The sequence below is a fragment of the Corvus moneduloides genome, chromosome 5 (genome assembly GCF_009650955.1).
Source record: "Corvus moneduloides isolate bCorMon1 chromosome 5, bCorMon1.pri, whole genome shotgun sequence".
NCBI lineage: Eukaryota > Metazoa > Chordata > Aves > Passeriformes > Corvidae > Corvus > Corvus moneduloides.
Window position 1 is genome coordinate 18,838,605 of NC_045480.1, and position 16,047 is coordinate 18,854,651.

At 36.2% G+C, this 16,047-nt stretch overlaps 1 protein-coding gene across 2 annotated transcripts in view; it reads left to right on the top strand.

The window, feature by feature from the left end:
- The window catches only part of RBPJ (recombination signal binding protein for immunoglobulin kappa J region), a 60,946-nt gene that overhangs the window by 27,027 nt on the left and 17,872 nt on the right, over nucleotides 1–16,047 (top strand). For both annotated transcript variants that reach the window (XM_032108863.1, XM_032108864.1), the window contains exons 2-4: nucleotides 5,525–5,563; nucleotides 8,950–9,045; nucleotides 15,777–15,942. In XM_032108863.1, the coding sequence (XP_031964754.1) occupies nucleotides 5,525–5,563; nucleotides 8,950–9,045; nucleotides 15,777–15,942 (301 nt within the window). The remainder of the gene's footprint in view (nucleotides 1–5,524; nucleotides 5,564–8,949; nucleotides 9,046–15,776; nucleotides 15,943–16,047) is intronic.

The window sequence follows — 16,047 nt, forward strand, 5'->3', positions numbered from 1 at the left end:
TGACAACTCCCTTTTGCTTTTTGCTTTTCTGGAGACCATTTACAGAAAGATCCATGCTATTCTGACTAGATGCCAAAAACTGTATCAGTCCATAGGCCAAGTGAAGATAGAATACCTAATTGCTGAAGTTTGTATCTGTTTGTATGTTGTGGAAATTTTTTTTTAAGGCTTCTGTGCTCAGTACATAAAGGTGAATGATCTTTCTCAGGGGCTGTTAAAAGGATGTTTGTAGCTGAAGACCAGTACCGGAAAAATTTGAAGTTCATACTCCAGGCAGGAGGATGCTAGAGCTGTTCAGTGACTATAGATCTTCAGTCAGAGTTGAAGATAGGATAGCATGTGATTTTTGTAGAGATTTCTTTTCATAGTTCTTTTTCTTGAAAATGGCAGAGCTGTTTTGGTTAATATTCATTTGTTTATTTTTCCATCCAAAGTTGACTTGACACATAGAACCATTGAATAAAAAAATTCAGCTAAACAGTTATGTCCAGAAAATAAGACTGAATAACAACAAAAAAAAAGTTTGGCATACATGAGTAAAGACATACAACTACTGATAGATTTTCTTTGTGTATGTCTTTGTGCTCCTGATGCTGAAAACAGTGAAAATTCGTATTCCTGCAGCCATAGAAACGTATAGTACGTATTGTATCTGAGCTAGGAATTCCAAATAGGATTTCACATTCTGTATTGTCTGAAAACATTTGAAACTTATCCTGTGTATTGTGCCATGTGTTTACCTAACCTGAGAATATTGAAAGTTTGAGTAAAGCTATCTACTGTACTGATAAGATTAGTGGTAGTTCACTTGTTAATTTCCGTACTTACTTGAAGGGCAGTAAAGAGATAAAAGGAGAAAGAATATGTTCCCTTCCATTTCTGTGAATGGGTAAAAGAATTTTAATACACGAACGGGGACTTGCTAAATGAAAAGTATGGACTTGAAAAGAATGATTTGGAACATGATGTTGAAGAAAGAGTTATGCCTACAGTGCAAAATGTGGGAGTGAAATTAATTTATGCAAAGCATCAGAAGTCAAAACACAGGAAATAATAGAATACTAACTGGTGGTTGGAAAAAAAAAACCAAACCAGGACTGGGAAAAGAATTATTAGGACAAGTATAACTTGCTCCAATAGCAAGTGATTATGGTGTGGCTAATGCTCTTGCTCATGTTTCTAGTACGGTGTGTTAGGGAATACTAATGGAGCACAGCTTGAACTGATGTGAATGAAATAGCAACTTGACTGAATGTCTAGAATCCCAATACAGGACACCTGAAAGAGCACTTAGTCTTGGATAGTAAAATTTTAAAAATGCAGGAAATTTAAGGAACTTGGGGAGCATTTAGATATAATGATATATAACCTGTAATTAAGACTTCAAATTATATATATTTATCTTGTCTAATAACAACTGTAAGAATAGAACTGTGATACATTTTTAGTTTCCTCGCTTGTACATATTTGTTATTTATCAATCTGCATATTTTCAAGATGAAAGAAAGGAGAAATAGAAATACTGAATATAAAAAGAAATTCCAGAACAGTGAAATCCAGTGAAAACTGACACAAGAAGTGTGTTGCAGTCTCTGTCATAGCTGACAGGTAACCTTGTAATGTCTGAACTGGCTCATTTTTCAACATGCCAGTCAAATATGAATGTTTGAAATAGCAACAATCACAGCTTGTGCAATGGATGTCATTTAGTACAGAACCATAAATATGTTTCTTGCATTTTCATGTGTCTTAACATCAGAAAAATTTAAAAGATTCTTTTCTTCTGTGTGGTAGTAGTTGCTGATACTTTCTGTCCTTCAGGTTGTATTGTCAATACACATCTCTACATCAGTTTGCAAACATATGGAAAAAGTAAACCAGATGAACCATTAAACAAAACACACGTGATACTTTTTTTAGAATTTTTGTGTCTTGTTTGTATATTTGAGTTTTGTAGTGTGACTGAAAATCTGGCATCCTGAATGCAGTTGCTGCTTTGGAATATATCTGGTTCTTAGGAGCATATGTACTGGTCCATGCCTGCTAGGCATCACTAATGGATGAGTAAGGAAAGAATATGAAAGACAGGGTAAATGTAGACTGGTTTGGGTTTTTTTAACTCATGCTATTTTCTTTGCTGCTGGTAGAACATAGTTAGGTTTTCCTGAGAACAAGTTTGTAAAAAAAAAAAGGTCATCATACTTAGTAGAATCTAATTGAGTTCTGTATCCGACTGCTGCTTTCAGCCTCCGCAATATTCTCTAGAAATGCTTCACAACTTAGTTTTGTGTTTGTAGAGCAAGAAAAAAAAAATCAAAATTAAAATTTTTATATGGATTTATTTCCCAGTTCCTGTGAGACAGGAGAGAATGACTGTCTACTTTCCACATTTTGCATACCTTTTATCAGTCTCTTAGGTCTTTGCATCTGTTTGTCACTTTTGTCTTGTGCTCTCACTCTCACTGAAGGCTGGAGTTTTAGCCAATTGCATACAGAAACTATTGATTATTCATGCTTTCATGCTTTTATTACTCTGAGATAACTTTTTTCCCGCTGCTGCAAGTTTTCAGAATTGTGAGGGTGTGGCAGAATAATGCCATGACATGGTCATGTTTCTGTTTCCTATTTCATTCTTAATAATTTTGAATTTTTACTTCTTTGACTATTGCTGTTGAGCTAGGGGGGTGGATATTTATGTAATATTTGAAATGATTTTGTAATGATGCAGGAAAATGCTGTTCATTGACACTATGGCTAGGGTACATAACTATCAGTCATCTGTCAAGATAACATTATTGAGGCAAAGTAGCTGAATTTAATTTAGAAACAGTTAAAATGGGACTTAGAGTAAATATCAAGATGCAATTTCCTCCTATTCTACCTCTCTCTAATGTATATTGAAAGAATAATAAAAGGTTTACCCAATTTACATCGTCTCTTTGAAAGGTTCATGTTGCTAATGGTAGCATTTATGTGTTCACAAGCTGATTACAGTGACATAAATAACTTCATTTTGTGTGGAGGAGGGTGGGGAAAGCTGGTATATGAATTAGAGAGGTATTGCACTGAGCATCAGATCAGAGTTTGCCCTGTGCCTCTCCAGAGTGACTCAGTGCTTTAGCTCTGATTCTGAAGAATGGGGATTTTGGTACTTTTCTCCTGTGTTGTATGTTCAGGATTTGACTAAAGGAAAAGATGGAATTTATTTCTTTCACTAATTGCAGCTGTGTTGTGTAGACCTCTTGTTAATAAAACTCTTCTTAGCAATTAAGTGCGTGTGCAAGGGGAGTAGATCTGCTGCACTCGAGTTCTGCAAGGGTGTCTGTTGCTGCAGGGCAGTGTGAGGTTTTGTCTATAAGGTTTTTTTGGTGTTAATGCAGTTTCTGGTGTACTAGGGTCCTCATCTTGGATTGGATCTGTTTGCCACTGTACAAGTGTTGTGTGCATAATGCCTTCTTTGCTTCAAGATAAGCATCTCTTAATTTTTTCTGTGGTGAATTGAAATGTGCAGAGAGATTGAAACAAAGGCAGTAGTTCTGCTCAAAAGCAGGGAGCTAATCCATAGGGATGTTGTTTGTAGAGTATTGCTTAAAGGTAATCTGTTGTCTAGTCAGAGAGTCACAGACAGTTGAACTCTCTGTCAAATAGGATGATCTTGGGTCTACTGGGGAGGACAGCAACTGCACACCTACTCATACAGTTATCCAGGGAAAATTGGAGGCACGGGGTGTGCTCAGGACATCAAGCTAGGCAGATCCTGAGAATGTAAGTGTTAGAAGCAGAAAGGCTTTGGATGTAACTCTCCCGCTGCCAAACTGCAAAGCTGTTTGGGTTTTCTAGTTACTTTTTCTGCATTACAGATATGACAATACAGTGATGCATACCACAGAGAAAAATATAAATGAAGTTTGTGTCCAAGAGGACTCAAAATTTAAAATACATAAAACCAAATCTCACAGCGAGAATTCTGGTTTCATTGTTTCATTTAAAATTAAAATAAAGTCAGAGAAGTGAACAGTATAATAACAACAACAAAGTAAAACATGAAGGGAACTTAAGTCTGGTTGGAAAAATAAATTTTTATTTCACTGTTTAAGTTGAAAAGAAATTTGGCTTCATGTCATTTATTCAATTCCTCTATGTAGAGTGGACTGCCAGTATTTTAGAAGACTTATTTCTCAAGTCTTGAAAAATAACTTTATAACTTGCTAAATGTTGTCACTGCCTTGTCAGGAGAGTGCTGTTTTGCTCAACTATATAAGTGGTAATAGTTACGTATTTGTACATTTCTAGGATTACTGAAGTTAAATTGGAATGTATGAAATCATTCCACCACCAGTTGCTGTAGAGTCCAGGAGAGATCTATTGCATGAACAGGGGAATTTCTTGTCATATCACTTAATGATCAAGTTCTTGTCCTAGGGAGCCTCCAATACTGTTGTAGGACAATAGTAGGAAAGGGTTCTTTTCCCTGTCCAGGAACCACAAAGGGAAAGTTATGCCCACCTATAAAATTAGTTTGGCAAGTCAGAAATATTTATGAATGCTGGTAGCAAAAGCACAGTCTCTTATGCCTCTTTATTTTTAGACAGAAAAGTGTTAAGCTAGGCTTGACTTTTTGTTACATTTTCATTTTGTGTTTTGGGTTTCTTGGGGTTTTTTCCCCCTGTCTTTGTCATTGTTTTAACTTGTGGTCATACTTCCTCACCAGGCTTAGCAGATGTACATTGCTGGGTTCAGCCTTCCTTTTTTCAGATCTTTTACCTGACCATTTTGGTTTAATCTGAGGATGTTTTTGGTAATGAAAATGTATCTGCCTTGTGTTAATTTGATGTCTTATGTAAATAAAGACTTCAGTGGAAAGTCTTAACCTTGTTAGTGTAAAGAGTGTTCTCTCTCTCAAGAATGGTGTTGAAGCACTGAAAGAAGTTCAGCTGTCTCAAAACACTTTATGGTGAAAAAACATTTGAGTGTATAGCAGGCTGTTTATGGATCAAGCTTGGCTGCATTCCATAGGAGAGATTTTTCCTGTAATTCTGTACTGGCATGTATGAAAACGCTGTCATCCTTTTTGTAAGAAGTCATGAAGGAAAAACAGATTTTTGAGAAATTGTCCTGATGGAAAGCATTCACGGATTTGTCAACACAGATATGTCTGTTAATTTCTGTATGTTTATAGTAACTGCTTGTTGTTGGCACTGCTGGTCAATTTTATGGCAAAGATCTTCTGCTTCTTTACATTCTTGTGGTGTCTGAACTTTTCAAAAGTGATTCTGAGAGCAAATGTGACTTCAACAAAGAAAGTTACCTAGTGTTCAAATAAAAAAAAAGCCTCTACCATTGTGGGAAAAGCTGTTGCACGGAGGCGGTTAATATTTTAATAGTGATCTTCTCTAGGGAAATTACAAAGAAAATACATCAATTTCTAATAAAATTTCAAAAATTGTGAAATTAGGATAGTATCTCATTGTAAAATTATGACTAAACACTTTTGTTTTAAATTAGCAACTACTTCTTTTTTCAGGAAATTTGGAGAGCGACCTCAACCAAAACGGCTCACAAGGTAAGCATTAAAGAAACTCTGTATTTAACAATTTTCTGAAGTTACCCTTTTCATTCTCAGAAAAATTAAGTTAAAAATTTGTGGGTTGATAACCCCAGAACTTTTAATATCAAAGCTTTTCAGTTATATGTGCAGTCAGCAGCCAGAAGTACAATTTGTAACACAGTGGCTTATTTTTAATATGAAACTCAAAATGCATTTTTAGAAATGGTGTTGACTTCATGTATCAGTTATTGTAGATTATTCAGTACAATGTGGATCTGCTTATTTTTAAATCTTCAGGAATGAGCTGATTTGTTTCTTGAGTAAAAATATCTTGTGAGGTCATGCAAAGTAACACTTTTTGCTGCCAGAATTGAACACAGTGCTGTCAAGGAGTGATCTGAACCAATTTTTTGGTGAAAACCAAACAATCAGAGAGAGTATTAAATAGAGCTATCAAGGCAATCCATTCTGGAAAGTGTTTAGAGTGACTGGAGTACAGTGCTTGATTTGCTTCTGGCCTGCCTGGGATGTATTTATACCAGAAACTGTTAAGTGGTCACCTTCTTTTTTCAAATTACTGTAACAGAGTCTATGCAAATATTTATTATTCTGTGCCACAAACTGTGCCGCTTATAATTAGCTCCTGGCTATAAAATCCACTGTTTGCTTGAAAGCAAAAAAGGATGTGCCATTTGTTTTATAGTTTCGTGTGGTGATAGAGGAAGCCCCTTGTCACCCTGACATTCTCTGTTTTGAATGAAATGATACCTTATGTTAGCACATGATGGGGGGGAGCATTTACATTTTATGTTGTGAATATCTGTCTCAGTGCATTTCTAGATAAGTTTTAGGTTAGCTTTGTCATCATTAAACTTCATTTCAATGCAAACTTGATCCGTACTGACTTAAAAGTAATTAACAAACGCGGCGGTTTCTTGTTGGCCTGCCAGCCTTCAGGGATATATGAAGATACTGTGTTTTAAGTAATGAGCTGCTTTCTTCTTGAGTAGTAACACCTGTTACTATAGCCTTGCAGTTACTCATAGAATTTATCTTCTTTGATTTAAAATAAAAGAACAAAAATAGAATGTATCTTCTGTGATTTAAAAAGAGTAACAACAACAACAATAACAACAAGACTGTGCAGTGAGAGTTTTTAACTAAGTTTTCTATTTACTGTAGTTACTCTAAATTTCATATGCAGGATTTTAGCTACTAGGTATGCTAGTTGCTCTTTCCTCAATACAGGGTAGGCATGTGAGAAATGCCAGCCATCCTTCAAAGCAGCAGTTTGAAAACCTTTCCTGTGATGATAGAGGCTGGAAACAAACAATCTAACTTTCCTCTGAAGAGTAAACTACTGAAACTGAACAACTGTCACACAAATTTTTAAGATTTATTTGTTTGTATAGTGCTGAAAATGTATCTGTAAACCCTTAAAAGCATTTAGTGCAATTATTGAAAAATTGCTGTGGGTTTTTTGTTTACAGGCAGTCTGGTTTGACTAATAATCTGTTCATTGTCATGCAAGCTCCAGCAGAACAACACTACTCTGTTCATACTATGCTAGTTGTTTTAGATGTAAACTATAATAGTACTAGCTTCATAAGAGTTTTAAGATTGAATAATGAAAAACATCATGTAAGATATCAGTGGGAGGGATTGGAGGGAGAACATCACTAGTTCTTGCAGGAGCTTGGATTGTACAAATCCGCTGTAGAAACAGACCAGTCGAAAATACAAATTTTCTTCCTCATACCATGCTGAATAAAGATTAGATAGCACCGAGCAATTTTCTGTGTGGGTTGCTGGGTTTGAGTAGTTTTTTTAATAGTAGTCTAGTCAAAAATTTTTAGTGTGACAGATGTTTTTAATGTAGTATGATAGTGCTCTTAATATAATATTTCAAATTGTCAGATTAAAAGTTTTTAAACAACTTAAATGCAGCTAATATATATCATAATGAAATGTATAATAATAATTTCACAGTGAATTAATGTTTTGGGGTTTAAAATATATTCTTAAACAATGGCTGTAAATAAGTAAGTCTGTGGGCTTTGAGACAGTTCTTCCAGCTGTACTTTCATGGATAAACATCAGTTTTACCAATGTCAAATATAAGTAGATCAAGTTAGTCCAAATTTAAAACAGCAATTCAAATCTATTCTCTGTTCTTATATGCTGCTATTTACACTGAAAATCGGCAGACTAATCACTAGACATTAATCATGTCTTATGCAGGCATGACAAACACAAGAATTTGCAAAACATCATTAGCAAAGCTGAGTTGTTGTTGTCTAACCCAACCCTGGCTCAATCTACTTGCTTTTCTCTGTGAAACTGTGTGTGGGGATTTCTTTTGGAAAAGGTCTAGTCAATAAAATACTGCTTTTTATCTTCCATGATTTTTTCACTAGAAATGTTTGGTTTTCTAGATCTGTCCTCAGGGAATTCAGTAGTTGGCCCAGTTCACAGAAAAAGACAAAAATCCAAACAACCAAATGAGAAATCCTTATGTAGGGTTTTATCTTTTCATATAAATTCCTGATAAATTCATAATTTATTTCTCTGGTAGATGACTTTGAAGATGAGTGCATTGGTGGGCATTCAACCCACAAATGCTCCTTCAGGAACTTGTGTTCCTGCCAGCGCTCTGGCACAGCTGATCCCTAGGGTGTTGAATTTGGCATGCTGCTTAATGAACAGTTAGATTATTATACAGAAGAGTGACTGGGTGTTACTGTTCTCTCACTTCTCTCAAGGAATTGTTGTTCGCGTGTTTGAGGTAATTACAGCATTCATCTGTAATTACAGTGATGATGAACAATAAAACATTTAAAAACTAATTTTTTTTTACTTGATGGTATACAGGAAGTAGGTGTTTTCTTCAGAAGACTAGGTGAAACATATGTGCTGAAGAATTTAACGTTTTCTTAGTATCTTCAAAACTGAAAGAAAACTTGTATATAAACTTTGCACTCATGCTTAAAAGCTTAAACAGTTTGTCATTATCATGAGATACTAAATTGGTCATGAAGAAAATACTTAACTAATAAAATGTGTTCTACTCAGATACTGATGGCATGGTGCTTAATGAAATAGGGCTTTAAACATGGTGTAGTTATTGGCATTGATATGATTTTACATCACAAGCATCTTTTTCTTCTAGAAAGTGTAGTAATTGTAAATGATCACAGACCCCTTATTACTAGTTTCATGCAAGATAGTTATTTCTTTTTCCTGTACAATTGTCTTAAACAGTAGCAAACATGTCTTGACTTTGTTAATGGTGGCCTTTTTGGAATTTCAGGTCCTGGGGTTTTTTACCTAAAGCTGTCTTTGTTTTGTTACAAACAAAACCAAAAGAACTTTCAAAGTTTATATTGTGTTTTGATTTTTAGGGAAGCAATGCGAAATTACCTGAAGGAGCGAGGTGACCAAACAGTGCTAATACTCCATGCGAAAGTTGCGCAGAAATCATATGGGAATGAAAAAAGGTAAGTTTTTTTGTTGTACTGAAGTCTTTCTACAGCTGGGAGCTAGGGAAACTAGTTGGGTGCGCAGCACTTCATAGAATTCCTCACATTGCCCTGTAGTCTGAGGAACAAAATGCTTCCTCCTAAATCTTTTAATTATCTAACAAGTGCTACAAGCATGTAGCATTCAATGAAGTGATGCCTTTTTCTACCAAGAGACTCCCTATCTGTGGGCAAAGCTTTTCTTCCATTGAACTAAAATCGCTCTCATTTTAAACCTTCCATTTTAATTTTGGAGTAAATGAAGTGATCAATGGTGAATACTTGTAGAGGAGTTTTTTCTTGAATAATTTCAAATTAATATGGAAGGGAAATTGTTAGCCTCAGTAAGATAATTTTCTGAATCACATCTGTAAAAGGTTTAAAAAGAATGATAGGTCAATCATGACTGTATTTATGATAAATATTCCCTTGCAAAAATCAATACAGTACATGTTACAGTTATAGGTACTTTTCTAAGGGACAGAATCTGGAGAAATATGTGAGAATGAATGCTTTTTAGGCAAAGGTGCTTTTCCTGCAGTCTTCTCTTGCAGTCTTCTCTTTGTGATGTTTTTATTGCATAACTAGTAGAAGCAATTAGGATGCTCCTTCATATGCGGGTTTCTAGACCTCCTGTGATGTAATACAGCCTTCTTTAATTTTAAGCGATGCTTTTCTACTTGACATTTCACTAGAATAGTGCAGTATTTGGTTAGTTTTTGTATTACTAATATTTGTTCACCGCAAAAAGACCACATGCTCAGCACATTAATGACTTTGAAATTTTAACCTTTCTTTTACCACTGTTATGTAAGTCCTGTTGCATCATTATGTTTTTATAGCTTTGAGATTAGAGATTTAAGATATTTATGTATAAGGCTGTTAGAAAGCACAAATGTTATAATTAAACCTGCAGATTTCTCAGTTGTTGCCTATCTCAGTCACAGTTTCTGATGTCTGTAAATCAGAGATACAGACTATATTTTGAACTGTTTTCCAATATTTTGTGACTACCTGTCTTTCTCAGATCCTTTCTTTTGGGCAGTGTGCAGGTTCTGCACGTCCATGGAATTGTTTACTCAAAGTGCTTTCTAGATGTTCCTGAAATTCTTGATATGAGTCAAGTGGGAAGTCAGTGAAGGAGGAAGGGCACAAAAGCAGACCAGTGTATTTGCTGTATAAGTGTTCAGCCCTCTTGCTCTCTGCTGTGTTTAAATGCAAAAGGGTTGCAATGCCAGGCCATACTAGCAGTAAATGATAACTGTAACCCTTGGCGGCAAACTCGATAGCCAAAAAGATTTATCATGACACTATAGAAACCTCTGATTGTTATCTTGTCTTTCAAGATTGTGTTTCAAGAGTTGCATAGTTAACTCATCACTGCAGATGAGTAAAGTGTATTACTCCCTAAAAATGAGGGGTGTGCCTGCAGATAAGAAAGTGACTTTCTAAACAGTGTATCTGTGACTTTGTTCTCCTGAGGCCAGAGCAGTTCATAAGGAACATTTTGCAAAGCTGTCCTGTGTATCATTATTCTGTAGGATAAATTGCATCAAAAGAAGAATATAAAAAGATAAAGTATGTAATTTTGATTATTAAAAGTTTCATTACTGTTTGGAAAACTTACAGAAGTGTTCTCAGTAATCCGGGGCAAAGCTTCAAATTGTTATTTGGTAATGGTTTCTGAAAGCTCCTGTGTGCATTTCATAGTATTGCCATAAAATCCTGTTGAATTCAATATATGTGTATACTTCACCTGGTGCTTTACTGTGGCACATATCTTACCTAGGCAGTGGTAATGTTTGGTAAACTGCTTGATAACTGGAGTTAGGCATTCTTTTACCACACTTTTTGAGGTGCAGTTCAGTGTCTTAGCACAGCTGCATTTGTTCATGCAGGGTATCTCAGATTCACCTCTTTAAGAATGGAAGCATGTCAAATGACTGTAAAGAACTTCAGAGCTTGGAAAAGAAGATCAGGAGTGAAAATAGTTGGTTGTTGGTTATCAAATAGTATGATGCTGAAATGATTGCTGTTGTGGTATGGGTATGAAATGAAAGTGTGGAATCAGTCACCAAATTGGTCAGGTTGGAAGGGGCCACAGGGGGACATCTGGTCCAACGTAGAACACATGGCACAGGATTGCAGCCAGATGGTTCTTAAATGTCTCCAGTGAGGGAGACTCCACAACCTCTCTGGTCAACCTGTTGCGTGTGTGGTCGGTCATTGCACAGTAAAAAAGTCCTTCCTCGTGTTCAAGTGGAACTTCTGTGCATTAGTTTCTGCCTGTTCCCTCTTGTCCTGTACATACGAAGGTTTCATTTTTTCAGTTTAAATATTTTAGTTTTTCTTAAGCTTCAACATACCATGTAAACTGCCTCTGATACTGTTCTGCTAGTTCCCAGACTGTCAGCATCAGTAACGATGTCCTGTGGTTATCAGCATAAAGGAAGGTGCCAGTTATTAAATCCTTGGATCCATGTGTGGCCTAAGGTACTTAGTAAAACTGAAGGATGAATTATTATATTCCTTTTTTTTTTTTTTTTTTTTAGTTTTTAAATTGTTTCTGCTATGTTTATAGCAGGTTGTGGCCTTTATTTCTTCATTTCTTATTCTGGAGTAAGCAAAATTAATAAAGTTTTAATGCTGCTTTATGCAACTGGACAGTCAAGTTTTCATCATTTTTACATTCACTGCCATTTCTGAAGTGAGTTGGTTTGCATACATCTTTTTTATAGAAGGAAACGTATTTCATACCAATTTTTATGGAGAAACTTCCTGTTTTCCATGGGACTTCATTATGGCATAGATATACTCTGGTTAATTTTTGAACCTTAAAGAATTACTTAACTTGCATTACTTTTGTAGCTAGGAATTCAAGTTATAAAACAGATTCTTTCTTAAATTTGACATCTCTTGCAAGTAAATATAGAACTTAAAAAAACCCAAAAACATAGCTGAAATTCCACCTCTTGTTCCAGTCTTTATTTAAATCTAACTTGTCGCAAGATTGTGGAAAATACTTGCCATTAACAAACTTTGCATGTCATAATTAAAAGGTTAGCACGATAACTACCTTTTAGTGTTTTGATGAGGGTTACTAGATGGTGAACTACTCCATTAAAAACTCACTGTAGATGGTGCAGATCTCATGGAGTGTGGTCTGGGTTAATAGGCATCACAATAACACTATTCCAGGTGCATGGATACAGACTTTCTAGGTAAGTTTGAGAGTTTCCAATACTTTTAACAGGAATGAAAGGAGTTGACTTTTTTGAGTCGATCCTTCTTACCAGCCTTGTACTTCACAAAATTAATGGTTTTTAGCTTAACAAAGAAGCCAGGAGGTAAGAAGCTCAGGGTTGGGCTTTAGTTGAATTTAAGACTTTGTGCCTGATGTTTCCTGTTGCATGACTGTCACTTTTCAAAGGCTTTCAGCTGATAAGAGACTCAGGTGCTGTTTAGTCCTGATGAGTGTGGGTGTTTGGCTTATGCTTCTTGTATTTTTTTCCATATTTACCATTCACTGAGACTTCTTTCTTGAAAGTCTGAACAGTGTGAGCATTCAGCAGTTTAAAGGACTGAAGTGTTTTGGAATCCAAGGCATAGTTCATCAAAAAACTGTGAGCCAGACTGATTGTGCTGTTCAGAGTTCATACATGATCACTGGTGGTTAGCATGAGAATGCTGTAGCTGCATCTTGTTTTACAGCTGTGAGTGAAGGAGCTCCTACAACTTCTGATCAAATACTTCCCTTTGCTGTACTGAATGTGCCTGTCCTCTGGATAAAATTTGTTATTGAAAGCACAGCTTTTTTCCAGGGCTTACCCCTTGGCGCCACTGCTTCCTCCTTAGCACTGCAGTACCTAATGATTTTTCATTTGTTTGTTCTCACATTGAATTCTTTTGTGGATGTGGTTAATTTTTTCATCTCCTATGAAGGAAGATTGCTGAGCAGTTTCATTCTCAGAACAATGTGGGTAGTTGACAAACACACCTCCTGCTTGACTGTCTTGGAATTGACCAAGAGATACAAAGGAGAAATTTCCCTTCTAAAGTCACTCTGGAAATAAAATAACTAGCTAGTACATGCGAATTCTCTTGAAGGCAAAGACTTCTATAAGATGAACACAGGGATGACTTGGATGATCTGAAAAAGCAAACCTTTGTGACAGAAACCTGTGGTGTGAGGAGAGCGCTGAGTGCATCAGAACTAGGTAGAAGTAACACAGGCTGATCTTATTTCACTTCAAGCCCTTGCTTTCTGGCAAGTTTGGTTAGAGTAGCTTCTCTACTTGAAGTACCACATTTTTTCTGTATTGATTGGCCTGAATTGACTGAAGGAATATTGTTTTCTCCTTTGATTATCTGATTTAATATAGTGTTTCCAAAGTTCAAACCTGGTTCACTTTTTCTGTATTGGATAGAATATTCATAGCTAATCTCTTCTATACATGAGTTTCTGGAACTGTAAGTATGACGTTAGAAAGCCCCAAGACTGTAGTTGTCTATGCCTGAAGGCTGGGAAAAGAGGTAGGTACATAAGAGAACCCATTCAAATTGTGAGTGTCCAGACCGTTTCTTCATGTTTGGAGTTTTAACCAAACTTAAAATTTTATCAGCTTTAAAAGTTTCTTTCTTTGTTCAGTAAGTTTTCAAAGCTTGTTCTCTGTGTTCTGATTTTAAGAGTGCTATAATTGTTGTAGCTTGTTTTCTCTTCATCAGGGGGTTACACCTTGTTTTTTACAGGTCTTCATTGCCATCTAGTGGCTCTAGTTATTCAAAGGACTTGGTTTAGCATAAAGCTGGAATTAGAAAGGATATGAAAAAATTAGGGATTCTTTTCTTGTTTTCTAATGAGTAAGATAAATACAGAAGAGTACATGAGGAATAAAGGTAACTGTGTCATGGGCTTTATGGTGTAACATTACTTGGAATAGAAGGGATTTGTTGGATTTTTGGTTTGGTTTTGTTTGGTTTGGGCTTTTTTTAGCAAAGCCTTGCTTTGTTAATAAAGGTTGACACTAATTTTTAATCTATGTATAACTTCTTCATCAGGAATCACTTATAGCTGATGCAAATTAGTGGGATATATCTGTTAACACTGAAAGGATCTTGTATTGTCATTTCAGTTTGAGGATTCAGAAGCTGACTAGATACATGGTGTGCATTTTCTGGCAATCTCGGTTTGTTTCCAAAAGATCAACTCATGAATAAATGCATCTGTTACTTGAAAATTTCTTCCCCACAAAATTGCATTTTCTAACATTGGAATCAGTTCATAATCCCCAATTGAAAAGTACTGTTTGTAGAGGACCAATACCACGATTCCCTGATCTGGGATGGAAAGCAGCGTAGGCCTCTCCTTTGCTCCCTGCAGTACTTGGGCACCATCATTGCCCTCACCAGCCTAATAAAAATGTGAGTCGTGTTTATCCTCTTGCTTCCTTTCCACTCACACGTGTGTGTGTGTGCGTGCGCATCCATTAATGGTGTTTAATAGAAGTAGGAATACCTTAGGATGGAAAAGAGCTTTCGGATCATCAAGACCAACCGGTGACCTGGCCTCTCTTGCCCAGGACTCCCACAGATACTTCAGAAACTGAATAATTTTATCCTCTGATAATTTTCCATGACTCGGAGCCTACAGTTCCATTCACCCCCCTGCCCTGACAGCTCCTGCTCACCACTGCAGCAGCCTGCGGGTGGCACAACTGGCTGCTGTCCCGGCATGGAGCCTGCTCGCCTTGCCTGGAATTCAGATGTCCCAAGCCCAATTAAAAAAAATAAAAAGCAAAGCCAGAGAACCCTCACCTGTAAGGTAGGAGTCATTGGGTTTTAGAAGTGGCAAGTTATAACACTACTCTCCAAATTGAAGTAAATAAAATATTACAAACTTTTTCATGTTCCCCTCCTTTACATGCCTCCTTAGCTGCCTCACAACTGGAGGTATTCATTCCACTTTATATCTTTGATCATAGTGAAATGATGATAAAAAACCAGCAGCTTGTTTGCTAGCTAAAGCCAAACCTTTTCAGGATTTGGGCTTTAACAATTTGCAGAAGCTTCAAGACCAATGCATTGTACTATAATGCTGAATTTAATTTTGAATGTATTGTTGTAAGTAACATCTAGACTGATTACAGTCAGTGCTGCTGAAAACTAGGCCTTATTTTTTACACATACTGATGAAGATATAAAATTGTCTGTTCCATTTAAAAACTTGGGAGAGATTTATGCATGGATGGAATCAACTCCCTCCTTGCTTATGACAAAACTCTAAATGTTTAGGAATTGTAGTCAGCAGTTGTCCATTAAATTAGTTTGTGGAACTGTTCTATGTGTATTAATTGCTCCATCATGTTAAGCACCTGCAAAAATAAAAGACTGTAATAACTTTTGAGGCCTTTTTTTCCTTTCTTTCAGAATCTCTTTTTAAGGTAGAAAGCGTTTTATAGAGATGCAGACTATTACCTGACATACATTGAACAGGAACGATTCTCAGTGACACTGCAGCTACTGCTGTTTTTCCTTGCTTTTTTCTTCTTTTTTTTTCTTCTCTTTTTTAATTTGCATTTTAGAAAATCTTCAAGACAAATGAAGGGCATGCCAGTATAACCTCAAGTGCAGAGTGTGTAGGTGAAAGCATTGGGAACATATCAGTTTGTTTATCTGGAAAACTAATTCCATAATGTGTTCTTCATTTTCAGATTCTTTTGTCCTCCTCCATGTGTGTATCTCATGGGCAGTGGATGGAAGAAAAAAAAAGAGCAAATGGAGCGGGATGGTTGCACTGAGCAGGAATCACAACCATGCGCCTTTATTGGGATAGGAAACAGTGACCAAGAAATGCAGCAGCTGAACTTGGAAGGAAAGGTAGAAAAACTGTAATAAACCACTCAGATAACTGCACAGGATGTTATAGCTACATGGTGCATGTTTCAAGGAATGCCCTTGCTTATTTTTGAAACCTTTTCTTGC